Source organism: Athene cunicularia (genome assembly GCF_003259725.1).
Source record: "Athene cunicularia isolate RWA chromosome 3 unlocalized genomic scaffold, athCun1 chr3_part1, whole genome shotgun sequence".
In the NCBI taxonomy this organism is placed as follows: Eukaryota; Metazoa; Chordata; class Aves; order Strigiformes; family Strigidae; genus Athene; species Athene cunicularia.
Genome location: NW_020799097.1, coordinates 103268331 through 103288848, shown reverse-complemented (window position 1 = coordinate 103288848; position 20518 = coordinate 103268331). Strand labels below are relative to the sequence as shown.

The window sequence follows — 20518 nt, the reverse complement described above, 5'->3', positions numbered from 1 at the left end:
TCAGTTACCTAAGCTTTTATCCACACAGTCTTAAACCTCAAAATGGGGATATGGCTGGGGCCTGCCTTGCAAGTGTAGCCCTTTGAATCAACATGCACACTGTATTGATATGGAAAGAAGAAACTGAAAGGTTTTTATCTGTATCTTCAGGACTGCCATTTGCTGTTACAGGATTTTGGCTTTACAAGTGCACCAAAGGGAGAAGAGAGCCCTTCAGAGCATAACCACTCCTCTGCTTTTCCTCTGGCTACATTTTATGAAATCCATTAATGCCACCCTGTAAGCACCAGGATTGAAGCTGCAGTTACTCCTGTAAAGAATCAGCTGCGGTGAAGTTAGTAGCACTACTGCTTTATGTCACATCAGATTCATATGCACGGTTCTCTGCAAGGGAAGTATGTAGGGTTACCAGCCGATGATGCATAGGTATTTCTGAGGATGCCATTAATGTGTTAGCCAAACACCAAGTGACCTTTTCCTAGAACTTCAGCACAACATTTTCAGCTTAGAGAGACAGAAGATCTGTTCAGGATAGCAACACTAACTACTTTATTAAGCAACTTCTGACTCCTTGGGCAACTATCCAAACCACATATTTGTGACCATGACAGTTATTCTTCCTCTTTCCTTTAAAAACAAGGGTTGCTCCAAAACGTGTACACTACTACTCCACACCAGCATGGAAACATACTTACCTTATTTATACCTCTGCCTGCTGACACTGCTAATAGCACAATGCCACAGCCAGTGACAGCTACAAAGGATATCTATACCTGGGTCTGTAAATTCAGGAAAAACATGCTATCATGGCTTTACAGACCAAAGGGAAAGCAAGATGCCCCTTGGACATGCAGAGTTCTCCCTGCTGGCTGACACTGATCTAGTATTTTAAGGGAAGCTTGAAAAAGGGGAGACATCATTCTTAGCATGGACATGAGGGTGAAATTCTTACTTTATGACAACTGCGATGCAAATGTCTGCTTCTTGCATTTACTGTCCAGACATCCCTATCGACAGTTGAGAGAAATAAGCTCTTCACAGCAGAATACTACTCATCCTAAGGCAGCTGGTTAATCTAATCCCTAAAATAAGAAGTCCCATCTCAAACAACTATTGATTCTTTGGCATCCCAGACACAAGGCTCCTCCTTCACATATAAATCTTCAAAGTACAAGAACGAATACATATTTTGAATTAAAAGAAGTACATCCATCAGTACATTTGCATGAAATTCAGCATGGTAGTATATCAGAAACAATAAAAAATGGCAGGTCATAAAAGTAGGTGATAAACAGGTGATACAACTCAGCCCTTTTGTTACTCTCTTAGTGTCTCCCTTAGTGCTTTTGCTGACCAAACTCACTGTGCCATCTTCCACTCATGTGCACTTCCCAAAGCTACACCAAGCTCATACTCACAAAAAACATTCAATCTATCCATATGTCATGTGGATGAACATATTTTAGAAAAAAATCTCTGGGCCAATACAGTCCTACTGCTTCCACACTAGCTTGAGGCCATGTGCAAGTCCCTCTATAGGGCCACATTTCCTCATCCTTAGTTACTGAGGTAATAAATACAAGCTTTGGGCACTGCTGCTGATGTCAGTCCTAGAAACATATTTCACCCTGCATTTATAAAATAGAAGCTGAAAATTAGCAAAATCATTACTTACTCTGCTGTGCTGAGTATCTGAGCTCCATAAATACGGGCAGGCTCCTGCACAGAAATTAGCATGATATCCTTTAGGTTCATGAATCCATTTCCAGCCAAGATCCCTCTTGAAGTCAATATAAAGTGGACGCAGACAGCAATTATCCTGCACATTCCTGGGGAATAAAAACACAGACAAACACATCAGTCATAAAAAAGACAACACAAGGACTTAAAATAATCCAGTTGCTTGCTCTCTGAATGATGCTTTACAGGTGGGCAAATCCCAAATATTCACAACCAAATCACATCAATAGTAGTGTATACTGCAGCTGAAATCAGATGCTTAGTCATGGCAGGGCTTGCTTATACAGCCAGAGCTAATGATTTCCCTGGAGGACTAGTAAGCATTTTTCTTCAGGTCCTACCAAGTGGCATCTGACTACATGAGCACAGTGGAGGTGATAATTCGCCTGTACTTATGAGGCTGATGGGTCTGGGAATCATCCCAGATGGAACTCAGCTTCTGCTTCCTAAGGCCACAACCCTCCTTCCTCATCTGCCACTGTCTCTGCAGGACTGGAGACCACTGGGCAGATACCTGCTGCACACAGACCCTGTGGGTCTGCAAATGAGAGTCTGCGCTCTGTGTAAATGCCAACCGCAAAGAAACATGGTAAGAAACTGCATTACACCTCACAGGCTGGTATTACTATGTAATTATACTGAATATGGATGCATAGTTACCTAAAACAATAGGCAGCATCTAGAGCACGCTTCTTCCGCCGACTGGGCTGTTGCGACTCAAGTCTGTAGGAGGGTAATAACATTAGCAGGAGATGTGGGGTCTTCCCACTGTATTTTTTCCTATTGGACTTTAAAGCTTTCACATCACCACTGGAATATGTGTAGTCATCAATACCTTCAAAAAATACATTTTGGTGATAAACATTGTGTTGCTTTTTCTTCACAAATTAAATAAACCATCTCTTTAAAAAAATTCTCTCAGAAACTGGGACAATGACGGTGGCAGCTGAGCATGTTTAATGGGGAAGTGGGGGCAAATTTCAACCCAGGACCCCTAAGATATTCACAGTCCTCATGTTATCTATGGTAACAGCCCTCCCACATCTACAGCCATTTAATGGCATTTCAGTACATTCACCAGAACTGTTGAAATGAGTAACATTACTTCAGTAATGCTTACTTCCACCCCGTTAGTTTTCTCTATCATGTTTACCTCTTCCTAATGCTTGTAAATACTGTCTCCCATTGCAGTTTATTTATAAATCTGCTAATTTTTCCCATAAAGTCAATTATTGTAGCCTCTCCTTTTGTATGGGCATGACAAGGACATTGATCAAAATATTTCTCCTTGAAGTGGCAATCAATCACCTCACATTTTGTATTTTCTCTTGAAACACTAACTCTATTACTAGCTTCTTATCATGACAATAACACAGGCAAAAGACTCAAGGTATTAGCCTTTCCTAGGAGTCCAATCAGCTCATGTTATGCCTGTTGCTAAGACCCTTTTGAAAATTAACCTCCTGAACCAGATAATACTATCTAAAAAGATACATTTTTCTTTTTGCAACATTTGCAATTACAGTAACCAAACAGCATATTAACAATTTTTTAAATACATACAATGGCTTTAATCATATGTACAATACATGGACTTAGAGAAAAAATTCCAATGCAGTGAAACAATGGTTAGAAAACTTAACACAGCCAAATCCTTGGAATACTAATAAACCAAATCATGATATACTTTAAGAAATCAGAACTGTCTAAACAGAATTTGGGTTGGTTCTAATATAGCCATAGTTTTATATGTAATGGTGGATTATAACTATAGCATGGTCAATTAAATAACATTTCCCTCTCTGAAACGGAAACTTTAATGGCTTAAAAACACAAGGGAGCTTATGTGACCTTGATCTGTTGTCCATAAGAAGCACATACATCCATAACCCTAACTACACACTGTTGTTTATTTTTAAATGCCCACCCGATTCAATCTTTTGTTACCAAGTTAACTGCAAGCATCGAAAGTACTTTGTGTAACTAATATACAAATAAGTTAGACTAAATTCTAAGTGCCAGTGTAGATATATAATCAATGGTAACTAATGTAGTTCTGTTGACTTCACCTGAGAATCAAACTTCCACTGCTGGAAGTAGGAGCACATAGGCTGGCACACCACTGTTGTTTCTTCAATCCACAACACACTGCCAGTAAAACACTGTTGGACACTGATACATGTCTGGCACCTGTTGTGTAGCTCTTCCCAAAGCAACTAATGCCATTGCTCAGAGTAATTTAAAATACTACTGGTATGACCAGAAAAAAAAAAAAAAAAAAGAAGAGTATTGGCAGATATTTACTGTGCCTGAAGAGCTGGAAGTATGTGTGCAGGTACCTACAAAGACTGGGACCCTCTGTACTTGGTAAGGACAAAGGAAGGTGCTTCTGTAAGCAAAGAAGCTGACTGTTGTCTTGCCTGTACTTTGGAAAATTGCCAGAACAAATATTGATTAGCACTCATAAAACGCACCATGCTCACACACATATCTATTGCGAGCAGCTTATATGTGTGCCAGGCACCACCCTAATTCTACTTTCCAGCAGTAGCCTTTTCTAGTAAGCCTGAACCATTACAGTGCTAGGATGGACAGCAGTCAAAGGGTTTATTGTGAAAATATTCAGTAATTTTTCTCATGACTATGTAACAGTGGATGGTCTACTGTGCAACAGTCTTCCCTACATCCAGAACCGTATGTGTATCTGGTACACGTGCTGCCAACTGTAACACAGACACTTAAGGACATCGAAGCTGCATACATGGAATGAGATGGTTTATTCACGCCATCTGGTTTTAGAATAGTTCAACTGGTAACAGTTTTACCCTTGTGCCTTCAATACCATTTCCTACCAGCTGAGAATCGAGCCTCAAATGAGCAAGTTTTCAATCAGCTGAATGCCATTTAGCGGCAGTAATGGCCTCTTTGTTTCCCTCCTCAATTAGTAAGCACCACAACATTTTAAAAAGGTTGGTTTTTTTTTTCATTACCTGCAAATCTTGCTTCAAGCTCCTCACTTTTATTTGGGATGATATAATTATTGGAAGGCACGAAGGTGCAGCATGGACAATGTAAGCTTATCTTAAATCCAAGGTTCCTGTCTGCAAAACATAAAAATAAGTGGAGTTGCTTTTTACACATGGAATCACCCTGAAATATTGCTGAGTTAATGGAGCAGCAGTTGGGGCAGGAGTGAAGGCAAAGAACACTTGTCACCTCTGTGATGGAGCCACTCATGTACAGCCTCAGTGACATCAAAAGATAACCATTCTCCTTCAGCTCTTGTTTTAACTACTTTGCTGTCAATGTAGCGCTGTCCTGGTGATGATAATTCTTTAGATTTTAGAACCTGCAAAAAACAAAAATATGATTGCCTACAGGTTAACATTTGCCTGGTTTTTATTAAAATGGACCACCAACATTATAAAATAGCAGAAGAAACTATTACAGCTCAAACCTCTATGAAGCAGATGTACATTCAGGCACATTTTCAGAAAGAATTTTCTTAGGATGCATGGGGAGAGGAAGGTGATATGAAAACATCATAATGAAATCGGCTTATGCTCCCAGCAAAACATGCCATCGCATATTCCTTCCTAAGAGAAATCACCCAGCAAGACTGCCCTGAAAACTTGTCTCACAGCACAAGCAGTCAAGAGATCATATTAACTGGAACATCAAAAGAGGCTATTCTTCAGTAATATTTACACTGGTTAGAGCACAATATCAGATGCTAAAGTAAAGCAAAATATGTAGTCTGTACACTGAAGATATTATATTGCTCACCCATAACTAATCTGTGTGATATTGCCTTATTCATGCTTCCAGTCTTCTCTCTGACTTCAGGTACTAGTCATACATTAAACAGAAAAAATTTGTCCATGGAGATAACCTAGGGGCATGCAGAGACAGCCTGGTGTGAATCATGGCCACACATGGATTCGTGCAATAGGCAATGCTGCTTCCATCCAAACTTTGATACCAGCTGTATTTGTATTTGTGTCAAAAGTTTCAGCAAAGCTTGCTACCAAGCACGTAATAAAAAAATACCTGTACAAAAGAAACCCAGCCCCCCTCTTTCAAGATACAGCACTGAATGCCTAAAATTTCAAGTGCCCACAGCCCTTCTCCTACCTAAACAATTCAGTGAGTGCCTTCCCACATACAAGCATAGCCTGCTATTATTTACCCTAACTCTAGGATGAAAACAACTGGACTTTTGGCAGCTAACAGGTTTCCTGGTTATTACTATGTTGACAGTTTTGTGATGCAGGAAGCTGGAATGCCATGCAACATTAAGTCAACTTCAATCAAGACACCACACAATAATACCACTTTGTAACTTTTGGCATGCCAGCTGTGCAGCTTCATATATTTTTTTCGGGTTCTTCCTCTTTTATGTCCAAGTTCATCTCTAAATGAATAACTGACAATGTCTCACAGGTTGCTCATATTTTCTCAGCCCAGACCAACCTGACATCTAGCAAACACTGCTGGAATAAAACAATGGTGAAACTGAGTAATACATGTAAAGAAAAAGATTTCGAAAGAGGTGTGAAATTATGCCATCATGATAAAGTTAGGCTTTTCACAATTAAACAGAAAAATCAGGCTTGAAAAGGCCATATTCTGTCCAACACATAGAATCTCCCTATTTATTTAAAGGGAGTGCTGGACCTCTCAAAGGCCAACAGTGCATCTCCCACAATAACATTTGTCTTATGAAAAGAACAGCAGCATGACAAGCTCTTTGCCTTCTTTCTGATCAACACATTTAGCTACAAGACATGAAATGCTGGTCTAAGTCCAAAAAATTACTAAGTGCCCCTAGTAGGCGATGCTGAGTTCCCCAGTACAAACTGAGGGCACTCAAACATTGAACACTGGGACTCCTTTTTATGAGGCAATCTTCAAACAAAGTGTTTGAACAACTGTTTACAGAGACTCTGGCAGCAGCAAGGGGACTACCATTGCTCAGAAATGCCAGAGGCCAGAGGGATGAGAGAATCAGTAATCAATGCTGGGAAAGTCCCAGAGAAGTACAAATATAACTTTGCCTTGCCTTTGGTCTTTATCAGGTCAACTCAAGTGTTTCTGAGGATGTAATGCAGCTGTCATTCTGCAAAGATGTGTTGGGGTGGGGGGGTGTGTTAGGCAAATGGGACACAAGACCTTGGCTCATTTCTCTTCCTTTCTGCATAGTCATATCTTTCCAAAGACTGCAGAAACTGCATACCCCAGTTTTGGCAGTGATGTAAGGAGCTAAAAGTAATGTGCCAAAAGCAATCTCCTGATGTTAACTAGAATTGGTCTTAGATATGTTCTGAAGACTCAGCTGTGCCTTGGTATCCAAAATAAAGTGTCTTTATCCCAATCCCATTGCTATCAAAAGACCAAGTCAAGGGCTGGCAGTGTGTACCTGGCATGAAAGGCATTTGTAAAAGTACACGAAACCATCACAATGGTAGAGAGAACATCCATCCTCACCGATGAACTGAATGACATGAAAAGTGTTTGCAGGTTTCAAAACTGTAGGGCACTGTGTGACAGGATGGACACTGAATTAAAAGAGCTAAATATTTTCCATACTATGGTACCTACAATATATGAAAGTAAGGCTTTTCTCCATGTTGTTTATGCTGCATGTTCAGGAAGAAAATTATGAAGAATGAGCTAAAAAGCAACAAACTAAGTTTGGCATGATTTCCACAATTGACATAATGGGTTAAAGAGGCACTAGGTGTTCTTAAGCAAAAGGGTCTTAAGTGCATGAGTGCCCTACCTAGTGAAATTAGCATGTCTACTTTAATCTCCCTCTACTGGGCTAAGTGTTAAGGTGATGTATGACCTTAATAACCTGATTGCTTGTAAGCAAGAATGATCTTCTAGAATCACCATTTCAATATTTTCTTTTTTTTTTTTTTTTTTCTGTTACGTCATTGCAAGTGTAAAAAACTAATGGATGATAAAATCCTAGGCTGGATCCTCAGAGTCAATTTCCTCCCACAAAATAACCTGATGAAGGCTCGTCTTCTTCACTTTTTTTCCTACACTGTGTTCCATGTTTCCATCCACACTGAAGCAACTGCACTCAACACAGTGGTAAACAAAGTGGCCTCTTTGTAGGAACCTATCAGAAATTTTTACAGCTACAATACATTTCTTCAAACAAGTCTTCCAGAGATTATCACATGATAAGCATTTTAGGTTTTCTCTGCCATTTCCCCCCTTTGGCTCGCTTCTTTGTACTTTGCACTACATTTCTGGTCTTATCTTTAGCAACACATCTTTTTCTTTCCATACACCCTCAAGCCTACATTCCCACTGAAAAACTTATCTTTCAGTATTTCCTTTACTGTCTTCCTATTAGATCAACTAATGTAGTTGCAAAAAAGGAGAAAAGTCCTTTCTATGCCTTGAAGCTTCTGTGCTTGGGAGCTTGTTTACTTCTTCCAACTGTACTGATTAGTCTTAGAAAAGATACTAGCATTACCTATAAACATTGCCTTGCCTTGCCTATAAACACTGCCTTACCTTTATGCTTACTTAGCCCATTGCAACCACATCAAACTGTTACCAGAAACACTGCTGCACTACTTGTATCTGTAGGAGCTAAATGAAGGCTTAAAAAGTAGGCCTTCATGCAAAAGAGTTTCCAGTGCACTAAACATATTAACATAAGACAAGGGGGGAAAAAAGACCCACAGGAGAGAAGGAAGACTGAGTTAAACTTCCCCTTTCTTCCTTTCTCATTTCTTCTGGCACCTTGTCTGAGCACTCCCTTCCGAAAGAGGTAGAGTTTGGTGTGTCTGTGGGTCATGACATGGATGGCTAAGGCTTTCGAGGTGAGGGGAGTATTGTGCATCACCACCTGCACATAGAAATGATAGATTCAATCACTTGCATGAGTAGGAGACAGTTTCCACATGCACAACCTCATCTCCCATGGTTACGAGTGACACGTTTAAACACCTGCATGCACAAGTAGCCGATGATGCACAGCAACTGCATGCGTGCAGGTGCGAGCATGCACCCCTTCTCACATGTGTGAGTGAAAGCTCAAAATCAGCAAACTCAAAATTCAGGATGTTCTGCAGCTTCTGAACATGGGGATGTTCTTCCAGGTATATCTGTTTATTTAGTCTTGCTTTCAAGAGAGTAATAATGCAACGCTGCCTTTTCTAATAAAAGGATTCTTCAGGGAACATACGCATATGATCACATTGTGTGGGGATGAGCTGAATAGGTAGAACTGTTACCAGAAGGTTATCCAGTAGACTTCTACCCCGTATGCAGAGTAATTTTCATTCAGTAGCATTGCTCTAAATTCTAAGAACAATTTGGTTTTGTCTACCTTCTTTCTGTACAGGATTCCTTCCTTTCACAGGAAATCAAACAGTTTGCCAAAATGCTTGTTAACCTCTTCTTGACAAAGTATCTTAAACACTTAAGCCCTGTCTTCTAGCTATCTTTTTCTACAGGCCCTGCTAACCTTCTCTTCATCAATTTTTCTTCTACTCTGATCCTTCTTAAAACACCTGGGGAAAAAATTCTCTTGCAAATATCCATGAAGGATCTCTAGATATCACATACATGCGGCTATTGCCAGCAGATCAAGGCAAAACAAACGTGAATATATGAATAATACAGTTAATTGCTTGAAAGGGCTCATGGAGCAGCCAGATGCAAACAAAGCATTGCTGTTGCTTGTACAGCTACACATGTTTAGGAAGCCCAGTCGGGGATCATGGTGATGACAGCACTCACATGCCACCCTCATCAGGCCTGCCAGATTTCTGGTATTTTATAAATCCCATTGAAATCTACTCTTCATGGGTTCTGCAAAGGCATTCTGCTCTGTCTTCAGGGGGCGACCCTCTGCTCTGCTGACAGGGATTTGTCTGCGCTCCTCCTCCATTAGAGTAGGCTGGATCATGATGCTATCTTGGAAGCATATCCCAAGTCACCATGACCAGGGCATTCAGCAGTGAAAAGCTTTAGTTTTGTCGCAAACTCATTTCAGAAGAATGACAAGTGAGTTTCCAGAAAATACTGATCTCTAAATTACTTCTGTCACTTGCTATGCTTATTTTTCAGATCAAATGCAGAGTATTAACTGATATATGTTTTTTTAAATTTAAGTATCAAGTAACTGAAATCTTCTTTAAAATACTGGAGGATGAAACTGTTTATATGCACACATTTATACTTTCAAGTAACTATCACACAGTTCTGAATATGAAAATAAGTACAAGGATTGTCTTAATCTGTATTTCATAAACTGTAAAGTACACTGAGAATACTATATAATTCATGATAAAAACCAAAGCAGAATATTTGCAAAATTAGCAGAAACATGGCTTCTTTTAAAAAAGGGGTATATCAGAAGCTGATCGAAATAGAACAGCAGTGTTTGGTGTCAGTGTAATTATACTGGTTCAAAAACAAACCCCCAGAACCTCCAAAACACGATACTCTGTTAATAGAACACCATTATTTTGTTCAAATTTTCCTTTGCCTACTCCCCTTCTCATATATATATACAGCTAAAGCAGGGGATAACCAAATGAACACATTAGTGTATGTATTCTAGACAATAACCACTGAGAGCAGACGCCAGAACAGCCTGTCTTCATGACTCATTACACACATAAAAGGAAAAAATTCTACAGAAAGACATGCTGGTTCTTTCAAATAACTAGAGCTCCAAAACAGCAACTTGCTTAGTTTATTTCCAATAACTACTGGCCAATAACTATTTCTAGTCTTCTATAGTTACCACAATCAGATGCAGAAGAATAGGAAAATTACAATTAAGTATAATTTACAGTGGAATAGTTTTGGTTAATAAATTCATCACCACCCCAGCAAGCAAGCAAACAAACAAAAAACGGAATGTGGTTCAGCAGTGATGATACACAGGACGATGCATCAATGACATCCATCTGCTGCAGCCAAGAAAACCCTAGGCACACATCAAAGGCCAAGCTTTAGCAACAACAAGGGCATTTTATAGCTAGTTTTGAGAATTATGGTCACCAACTGTTAAGAAATATTTTTGGCGACTTACAGTTTCTTAAAACAAGTTGACGAACTTTCAAAACATACTAGTAAGATCATATGGCCACTTAAAAATATCTATCCTGTCTGCTGCATTGTGCTGAAACTTGGGAGGGTCATTGCTGTGATCCAGTGTGGATTCTGCAATCGCTGAATTGCCGTAAATATGGCATTATCTTGTAAAAACCTGCTATTAATCTGTTTTCCTCTCCATGCATTCTGGACTGTCTGATCTCCTCCCTCCAGATGCAGTTGGCTCCCTGATAACTTCCTTCCCTTCTCTTCTCTGTCATTTCAGACTCCTGCGATGTTCTTGTGTATTACATCTTGGCAGGCTCACTAATCTTGCTCTTACTTATCAGTCATTATCCATGGTTTCCATTGGAAATTCAAGGGCCTTTTAAAATAATGGAAATAACCTGACATGTACTTGAAAGCTCAAAGTAAATAAACCCAAACAATGAGATCCAGTGGTAAATGATGTGCTAATGCTAGTTAACATCAGAGCAGAGATAAGTCCAGCTATGCACAACATCATGGCTGAAAAATGCCATTTAGGATAACCTCTTCTGAACTAGAAGAAACCTGCAGAGGACTCCGTCCTAACACTCTGCAGCAGAATAACCAGATCCCCAAGGTCTGCATATGCAGCTGCTTGTGGTTTCCAAATTCTTACGTACTATTAACCCTACTGAAAGATTCACTCGCTGCCTAGTTCCAGATTCCAAAAGTGTCCTCAGACAGCTCTCAGGGACTTCATCCAGCCCTTTCTGAAGCTTAAAGTTAAAAAATAACCACGCTAATTCTCAATCCTTTCTCACTCCCTGGTTGAGTTTGAGGTCTTTGATCCTATCTTGGACACAAGGACAAGCAAAGCCCTAATTCTGTTGCAAACCTCTCCAGTTTCTTACTCATTATACGTGGAAACATATGTTGTAAAGTGCAAGCCTCCATGCAGTAACTTTTGCCAGATAACTGGGAATCTGCTGGCTACCAAAATCTTAGCTTCTTCTTATCACCAGTAGTGCAAGAGACTGACTGTGTATTTTTTAAAAAATTCTCAGTGCGAATTTTTAAGCTCTTCTTGTAAGCACTTCTGCAAAAGAGTAATTCAGACTGACTTCAGTGCTGTCGAGGTAAAAGGACTTTACAGCCCCCCTGGTTATCAATGGAAGTCTCTCCAATATTTGCAAAGGTCTCCGAATCAGGCTCAAACCAAGGGCAGAATCTTTAGAGACTAGTATATGAGATGCAGAGTTCCTGCCAAAATACAAAGGTATGGAGTACTTGCCAAAGTTTTAAAAAAACCCATAGCTCTCTGATCCATCTGCTCAGAACTTGCCAGACACGTTCTTCATGAAAACTTGCAAATAAAAAGAACATATTGCACGCACAACCCAAACCCTTTTATATCTGGATGGGCTACAGCTGCAGTAGGATTCTCACAGTGTTGGCCGCTACTTGCTTAAAGGTAAAAGAAGGTGAAGTGCAAGGGGAGTAAAGAGATGAGCAGCTACAGCAGGTCAAAAAAAGAAGTCGTCAAATGTTATGGAATCAGTGTGGCTCACTCACTGCATCACCCTGTGGTGAGGGGACAAGCTCTGGGAAGAGAATGGATCCTAAGAAGGGATTTCCTCCCCATTTGTTCCCCAAGCAGGACCTTCCTCTTGTCACTGGAGATGCATGTGCAGTGTAAGCTGGGGATACAGCCCTGAGGCCCTTCAGTCTGATTTATGCTTAAGCAGGCAGGAAGACTTTGCATTGTATAAGCAATAAACAAGAACGGAGGGTCTGGGGTCCTTCTTCTGGAAGATTCTGAAATATTGAGTGCAATTTCCTGCTGTTTAGGAGATTTTAAGATAGCTCCAAAGAAAGATTTTATATAAAATGAAGCAAAACAAAAAAAAAATCCTGTAAACTTATCTGGCATTTAGCTTTAACTTGCCAGAGGCACATTATGTTTTATTAAAATATCAACAAAGAGGAGCCAAAGTCAACAAAAACAGAGTGGGTTCTCCTGTCTTCTAGCCAAATCCCCTAGACCCTGCAAGATACTCCTGTGTTCATCTCCCCTTTATGGACAGGTCTCCCAAGCCCTTCCTCTTCCTCGGTCCTGTCCCTGACAGCCATATATCATGTTCACATGCATTTTACTGTAACATTTTGGCATGCAACTTTCTTTGCTATCTGAATATTTGGACTTGCTGCTTCTTTTCAGACGCTGCCTTTACTTCTGCAAATCACTCCTCTTTCTTCCCTTCCGCTTGCCTGCATTGTTCTCCGTAAGTCATGATCCTCTTTGTGGTTTTCTCTTCCCACCACCTACAGGCTTCCACCCAAACCACTCCCGTCCTCCTCCATTTTATTCCATCATCTATTCTTCACACAGGCTTCTCTCCAACAAAGCTTCACATTGTTTCCTACACCTCCCCAAACCAGCAATATTTACCTTCCCCCCTTCAACAGGCTCCCTAGCACGGGGCCAGCAAGCCAACCTGATGTTCCTCAGCCCAGTAACTACCACAATGCGGTGCTTGGTTAGAACTTGATTGTGTCTCAGTGTAGCATGGGCTTGCTACCCTACCAGACTGCAGCCCAAAAAGCAGGAACACAAACTTAGTGGCTGGTTTGTCCCCTGTGTCCTGCACTCCTAATCTCCCTATAATGTACATGGATTGCAAACGGCAGTAAATCTATCAGCTCAGTGCCCCATATTTATACACATGGCATTTTTGAGCTGGGAGTACATGATGGCTTGTGCCAGTAGCTAATGGGGATATTATATACTTCTTCAAGTTGACTTCAGTAACTGTTCTGTTCCTGACGAGATGTGGCTGCATCTGGGATAAGCTCTCAAATCACAGTGAATATGACGCAGTGATAAATACCTACCCTCACCCACACTCACAGATGATTTACCAAAGGTACTCTATACCTGGTCTTCAGTATGCTGACTTTTTTTTGTAGGTGATACAGTATTTTGAACCAAAAAACCTGATTCTGGAACAAGGAGAAAGCATCAGTTTGACTGAAATATACTGCAAATTAACTTGCTCTAGTCCTGAGCTGTTGCTGAGGGGGCAGGGCAAGGAGGAGGAGGTTGGTAAAGTAGAAAGTTATTAGATCCACACTTAATATCAAGTTTGGCACTTCAAAGAGCACTGTACATTTGCCATTTAACATAACCTTGTAACCTTTCAAAGTCTGGTTTCAGGACAGCAATACATAAATTCTGAGATGCAAATATACTACTTTGGATGTGGGTCAAAGAGATGGCAGTCAATTAATATCAAATGCCCCAGGTGATATCTGTAATGCAGACATCCTGCGCCAGCTCACAGCCACAAATCCTGCTTCCTGGCATTTTCTTCTGTGGCATTAGAGACGGTACTTTTTGGCAGGAAAAGAGAGCAAGGCCCCTCTGCTCCTGATTATAAGGAGATCAGTCTGGAGCAGCTCTTCTGCAGTCAGTGTAAATTGCCTCAGATTTGCACTGTGGAGATTTGGCCCAAACCTATAGTAGCTAGCTCTAAACGTATTCCCTAACTGAAAAACAAGACAAAACACTGTCTGAATTGAAAGTATTTGAACAACTGACTGTGGTTTAAATTTAAATCTGACTCATAATGGAGTAATATGTTCCACAGCATCTTCCTCCTTCTACCTCCAAGCAGGGAGAGAGGCCCTTAAAGAAACGGGGGTTATCACTGTCTGGAGGGCAGATGGTTCTTCCTAGACCCCAAGCAAGCTCCACAGGAGCCCTCAGCATGGACCAGGCCCTCCCCGACATGGAAAGACCAAAGTTCTGCTCCTGCTTGCTTCAAATTATTCATCGCAATCCAATGTGTTCCACCAGACTTCAACCTGGTGCCATTCCTTTGCTCCAACCCTGCACTCTGATACGTCCCATGGTACATCCCCCGTCATCCACAGTTTCTCAAGTACCCCCACCCACAGCAGCCACAGATAATGACAATAAAAAATGGTGCTTTGGCTGCATTTCTTGCGATGCTTTATGATGCGTTAACAAGACATGGCACTGCTTCTATAAGAAGTAATTATTACTTGTTATTGTTTGACCATCTGTATGTAATAAAAATACCTTAAAAACAATACTGCAATGCTGTCTGAACGACAGCTTTTCACCCTGCAAGGGTTTCGACTCACTCAGCTTTGCGGTGGTACCTATTTGTTTTTTGGAATGCTTATTCATAAGAGACAAGCTTTTTTTTTTTTTTGAGGGGTGCAGGGACTTTATTCATAAATACAGAAGCACCTTAATAAAAGAAAGATGCAATGAAGTCTTCAAAGCAGGCAAGAAAACTGATGAACAAAGACATTCCCATAACAACTGAGCTTTATCTGATCAAATTCCAATAAAGCCTGCATTTGGCATAAATCTTTAAAAACATAGCAAGAGCCACTGGAGGATGCTAAAACTTGTTTATTTAATATTACTCCTCCTCCCTCCCCCAAAAGTACTTTATCCCCTTAATATTTTCTGAAGGCTCCATGCACACTGAGAAGCGCTTCAAGCAAACACAGCACAGGGAGGAGAAGTGCGGGAGAGCACTCGCGTGAGGTCACACCGCTTCCTCCCTTCCTTCCTTCCCTCCAGCTTCCCACTCTCCAATGTGCTGATGATCAGCAGCACCACCAGCAGATTAACCCTCACTTACAGGCAGAAGAAACAACAGGAAAGATAGTACTTTTAAAGAATTTAATTCTCTGTGGCTTCACTTAACCAGAGCCAAGAAGAGACAGCAGCTTTTATACCAGCTGCTCTCTCTATATATAGAGAGAAAGAAACTTAATTTCTACTTCTATGAATTTTATTATTTTCCATCCTCAGACTAATACGTGCTTCCCATTTGTATGGGAACACACAGATGTTGTCTGACTAATCCTTAAATACCAAGAGAAGTATTCTGGATGAAAACAAACATTAAAAGAAACTGTTTCTGCTCTCGGGGATTACCACTCACCCACTGGCTTCATGGATGTGTCCAGGGCACCTCCATGAGAGTTAATCTCCAGGACCTACTACTCAGAGAAACCCGGGGGGCAGCAGACTTGGCAAACAGATCTACAACCACTCGCTCCCAGCATAACTAATACTGGGTGCTCTCTGCTCCAGCCCTGCCTCTGAGGTGGGAACAGGGTCCTCCTGCTGCTGCACTGGGGGCCGGGAGCGAGGGGCACGGCCCTGGCTCGCCACACCAAGCAGCCCCAGACTGCCTTCCCAGAGTCAGTGCAAACAAGGGCTGCAGGAAAACACAAAGTCCTTTTCTGATGTGGTTTGGTAAAGGGTGCCAAGTATAGCCTGAGGAAAGCTTAGCCGAAAAGGTGCAGCCTTGCATTTCTTTTCTCATTTTAAGGGGTAGATCTGTAAGGTTAGAGGACCACACAAAGAAAGAATCAGGAGAAGAAACAAAATATTTATATTCTGCTTGCTGATTTTTTCCATTTACCCAGCACATCTGTCTCTAGCTGTTCCTAAAATAGCCCTTCAGAGTAATATTGTCCCTTCTGCACCAGTGGTATATGTACTACTATTAAACAGCCACTGGACTAAAGCAGAGAGCTCTTAGAGAGCAGTTAGAAGACTTGCACATGTTCAGGGACGGCTACCTTCCCAGTGAACCACAAGAGAGCTCCGACTCTCTCCAGAAGACTTCTGCCCCTCTCTTCCTGCCTGCCTGAGAAAGATGAGGGGACATAGGAACAATTATGCCCTGCAACTGCAGGTATGAGAGGAATTTCAAAAACCCTCATCAAGATCTCCCCAACAAAGCAAAGTGCTAGGCAACTTGAAACTTGGTGGGAGGAAAAAAAAAACAAAAAACAACACCCTAATAATTAAATGTTGCTTATGCAAGACTAAAAACCACATTGTTCCTTCTGGGCACAACAGCCCTGGCAAGCCCAGCACGTATCTCACAAGACAGGAAGCAGTGCTTATGCACAGAGGAGCCGTGGTGGCTGCACATGTCAACTGCACCAGCACCTCCTCTGTGAGGCTCGCTCTCCACATGTAGCTTCTCATACTGGAAACAAAGACACCTGAGTAAGTCTTCAGCCCTTAGAGAATGTATTTGCCTCTCCCACTTACTCCAAAATGAGCATCTTCCTCATTGTCCCTTTTTATCTTCCATGTTTGTACCTTCCTCCACTGCTTGACACCCCCATCTGCACTATCAATCTATCATTACACAGCCCTGAAGCTCCTCTAGCACCACTGTGTCACCAGTGCTTCCTACCCATCCTTCCACACCTTCAGCTCCCTAGATTTTCTTCCTTCTAATCTCTAAAATTCACATACTAAGTTTTAGGATGCTTTCTATAGCACTGTCCTACAATATATCATAGAATATAATATCTCAAGTTGGAAGGAACCCATAAGGATCATGGGTCCCTCCTCTTCAGTTCCTCCCTGCTTTTCCTTTTCCTGTTAAACGCTGCCTGCTAACCTCAGGTGTTGTGATGGAGGTTAGATGCAGCAGTATTTAGGGTCTCTGATGTTCCTGCAGTAGAGCTGTTAGCAGGGAACCCATGCAGTTCAGACTGGCCATCACAGAGCTAAGACAGTATCTTCATACAAGGTTTTGGGAAGAGCTACATACAAGATTGCAAGAAATAAATATGACCAAAGTGGGGAAAAAGCAACCAGCAGAAGAGGTTACAGGAGCTTGTAAGAAGTAAAGCAGAGGGAGCAACTAACAAGCAGCTTCTCACATTTTAATAGGTGCTCTGCAAGGGAAATGCTTCAGAGGCAGCTTGCTTTTCTACAGGCAAAGGAGCAAAGTAGCATGCCTAAAATATGCCTGGCACAAACACACACTCAGCGCTTGCTGCCTTTGGCTTGCCTGTTACTATGTGGAGAAAAGACCTAATTCTACAATAACCTGCACTCATTACTCGCCTAACACTTCACTCAGTATACCCCACCCAGCCTAAAAAAGAAACTGCCTTACTCCCCAGCTATATATTTATCTAAAGGACCCAAGTACCTGCCCTGGATGCAGGTGTCAGTCATTTCCATGGGCACAGGCTTGCTGGAGTCAGGCTCTCTCAAATAAGCTCCAGCTGTTTCTCATCACAAGGCGAAATCTCAGCCAAGCAAAGGCCCTTTCTTCCCTACCTCTGCTGAACCCTTTGCGTCCCACGTTCCTCAAACACGGAAAAGCAATGAACCGCGCTCAGTCAACCGCAGCTGTACTCCTTTCAGGTGGCTGACTAACAGCTCTCAAAAGTAGAACAACAGAAAGCCCAGAGATGCCATCAACTCCTTTTAGGATGTCTGAACAGTGAGGTCAAGCCAGAACATACAATTGTTTCAACAGGCTGGTGTGGCAGCAACACAGGGACTTGTAGTGTAATTCTCTGTGACGGCTGTTCTTATACAGACGACACCAGCGATGATCATTAAAGATTCCTAGGTTTCTCTTTTAATGAATTACATGTTGCTTACTCAACTTTTCTGCCAGCCTGTCCTTGGGAAGGAAGGCAGTCAGGTTGTAGTCATGAAGCCAAGCACCCAGTCACCACCTGTGGACCTGAACCACATTCAACTGGGAATCACACTTCTCCTATGTCTAAACAGTCCAGTGCATCTTTTCCTGCTGTCAGCCTCTAAGGCTGGCTTATACTGTCACTTCAGCAAGCATGTGAACGCAAATTCCACCCTCTCTTCTCCAAGTTTGGCTTGCACTTGACCAGACCAGGCAGGAAAAGGTGAATGTTGAAAGTGAGAGAGAAGACTAACTCTTAATTTGCACCCACTGGATCTGAACTGGACTCCACAGTGCTGCATACCTAGGGCAGTGCTCAGGCATAGCTAATGAGAGCATCAAGAACAGAACCAAAAAGGGTCTAATACACTTTTACAAGGTGATATCCTATCTGGCAGGGTTTTCAGCAGAACAAGTCCCGGGTTGCTGGAACAACCATGAGTTTTACTCAGTATAAAACTGCTAGGAGCTGAGCCCCTTCTGGTGGCTGTGTTTCTCAGAAAAGTGACCTATACTTTAGGTGAAAGATGTTCTAGACAGTATTTGCACAAACACACAGACTCTATATAAGTGACTTCAATGTCTTTAAGGTCTTTAAAGATTAAATTACATCAATCTTATCAACTCTCAGGAGTGAGAGAGTCATGGGGTCATTTTCTTCCTCACTCCTCAATCGTCCACTCACTCCCCTGCCTCAACCCCTGGGCTACTATACAGAAGCCAGGTCTGAAAATGTTAAGCTTTGAAACTCAATTATTAGGAATGACGTTTCTGCGAGGAACAGGTAACAGTCCTGAACAGAGGCCAGAGAAAGGAACTTGACTTCTATGTAAACTAGTACAGGCCAGGTGTTGGGAGACAGAGATCCTGGGGATGACTTGCCTGATGTCTTGTTCTGTCACTTATTGTTCTATGCTTAAACTTTGGAGTTGAGGCACAACTGCTAGAAAAAGTCTGCACATTTGAGCTTTCTAGGAAAGATATGGGAAATAAGAAGCTACTTTGGAAAAACAGGACTCAACTGCTTCTCCCCGTGGTTTGTTCCACCTGCTCAACAGCTACCAGGTGGGTTCGCTGCAGAAAGACGGTGAGCTGACGTGTGCAAGGTGTCACCATACCTGGTACAGCTCTATCCGCTGCTCTGAGACTCGTGCCTTTGAATTCTGCAGCCGGAAGACCCTGAATTCAGCCTTCACCAAGTTGGAGGCATTCTTCTCCATCGCCGAGACATCAAATCTGACGATTCGGAAGTAAAGGCTGTAATAGCTCGGTGGGATGGCATCTGCAAGAAGGCAGTGTGATTTTATTATTTTTTTAAATGATAAAATACATTGTTCCTTCTAACAGTGTAATAAGAGACAGCCTCAGTAAGGGAAATATCTGCAGCATGATTCAGTTTCCAATGGCCAATTTAATATTATTAACAATTTAATAAAAAAAACCCAAACCAACCCCACATGTGTTTGATTATAGGAATACCATATTAATAGAGATTAACAACTATTTCCAACTCTATTTCAGGTCATGCATTTAAACCTCCTCTCTTTCAACATACTAGTGGAAAATCCCAGATGCTTATAAATTGGGAAAAAGTCGTAGCAGTTGGTATCTGGCAAATGCCTTCAGACTTGCACAGAGTTCACAGGGATCCACTAAGACGACAAATAATGGCAAATCATCTGATCTGTGTGTTCTCTAAAGCCCTAGTCCCCCCAGAATATGAAGCACAAATCACCCAGCTTCAGAATTTGTTTCATATTTAGTTATTAAAGGATTTTATTGGAAAAAAATATTCATTCTGATTATAGTGACAAGGGCAGAAAGAGAAGAGGAAGAAGAAAGGGAGGGAAAAGGCAATCAGACAGTAGACACTATAAACAGAATTACATGAATTTTGACCACTTGGAAGCAGTAAAAGTCAAAAACATAACGACCCCTCACTACATATCGGAGGAGAAGGCAAAAAAACAGTTAGAAAAATGGACTCAAGTCTTCAATAACAGTGTTAAACATATCAGTTTAGGTTTCAGAACAGTCTCTTCCTCCTTTTCAGCTCTAAACCCTGACTGAGGCTAGGCAGTAAAGCACTTCTGCACAACCCAGATTACCCTGACGGGTTCAGTGATCATCTGAGGCCTCTCCATCCCATCCTGGTCAGGAGGATGAAGAGAAATGCAGGTGTGGTGGCACCCCTGACCACCCTCCCC

At 41.6% G+C, this 20518-nt stretch overlaps 1 protein-coding gene across 1 annotated transcript in view; it reads right to left on the bottom strand.

Moving 5' to 3' along the window:
* The window catches only part of TGFB2 (transforming growth factor beta 2), a 62482-nt gene that overhangs the window by 3719 nt on the left and 38245 nt on the right, over nt 1-20518 (bottom strand). Inside the window, exons 2-6 of the mRNA XM_026845798.1 lie at nt 19430-19593; nt 4957-5089; nt 4731-4841; nt 2401-2575; nt 1676-1829 (exon numbers count right to left, since the gene is read on the bottom strand). Coding sequence (XP_026701599.1) covers nt 1676-1829; nt 2401-2575; nt 4731-4841; nt 4957-5089; nt 19430-19531 — 675 coding nt within the window. The 5' untranslated portion in view covers nt 19532-19593. The remainder of the gene's footprint in view (nt 1-1675; nt 1830-2400; nt 2576-4730; nt 4842-4956; nt 5090-19429; nt 19594-20518) is intronic.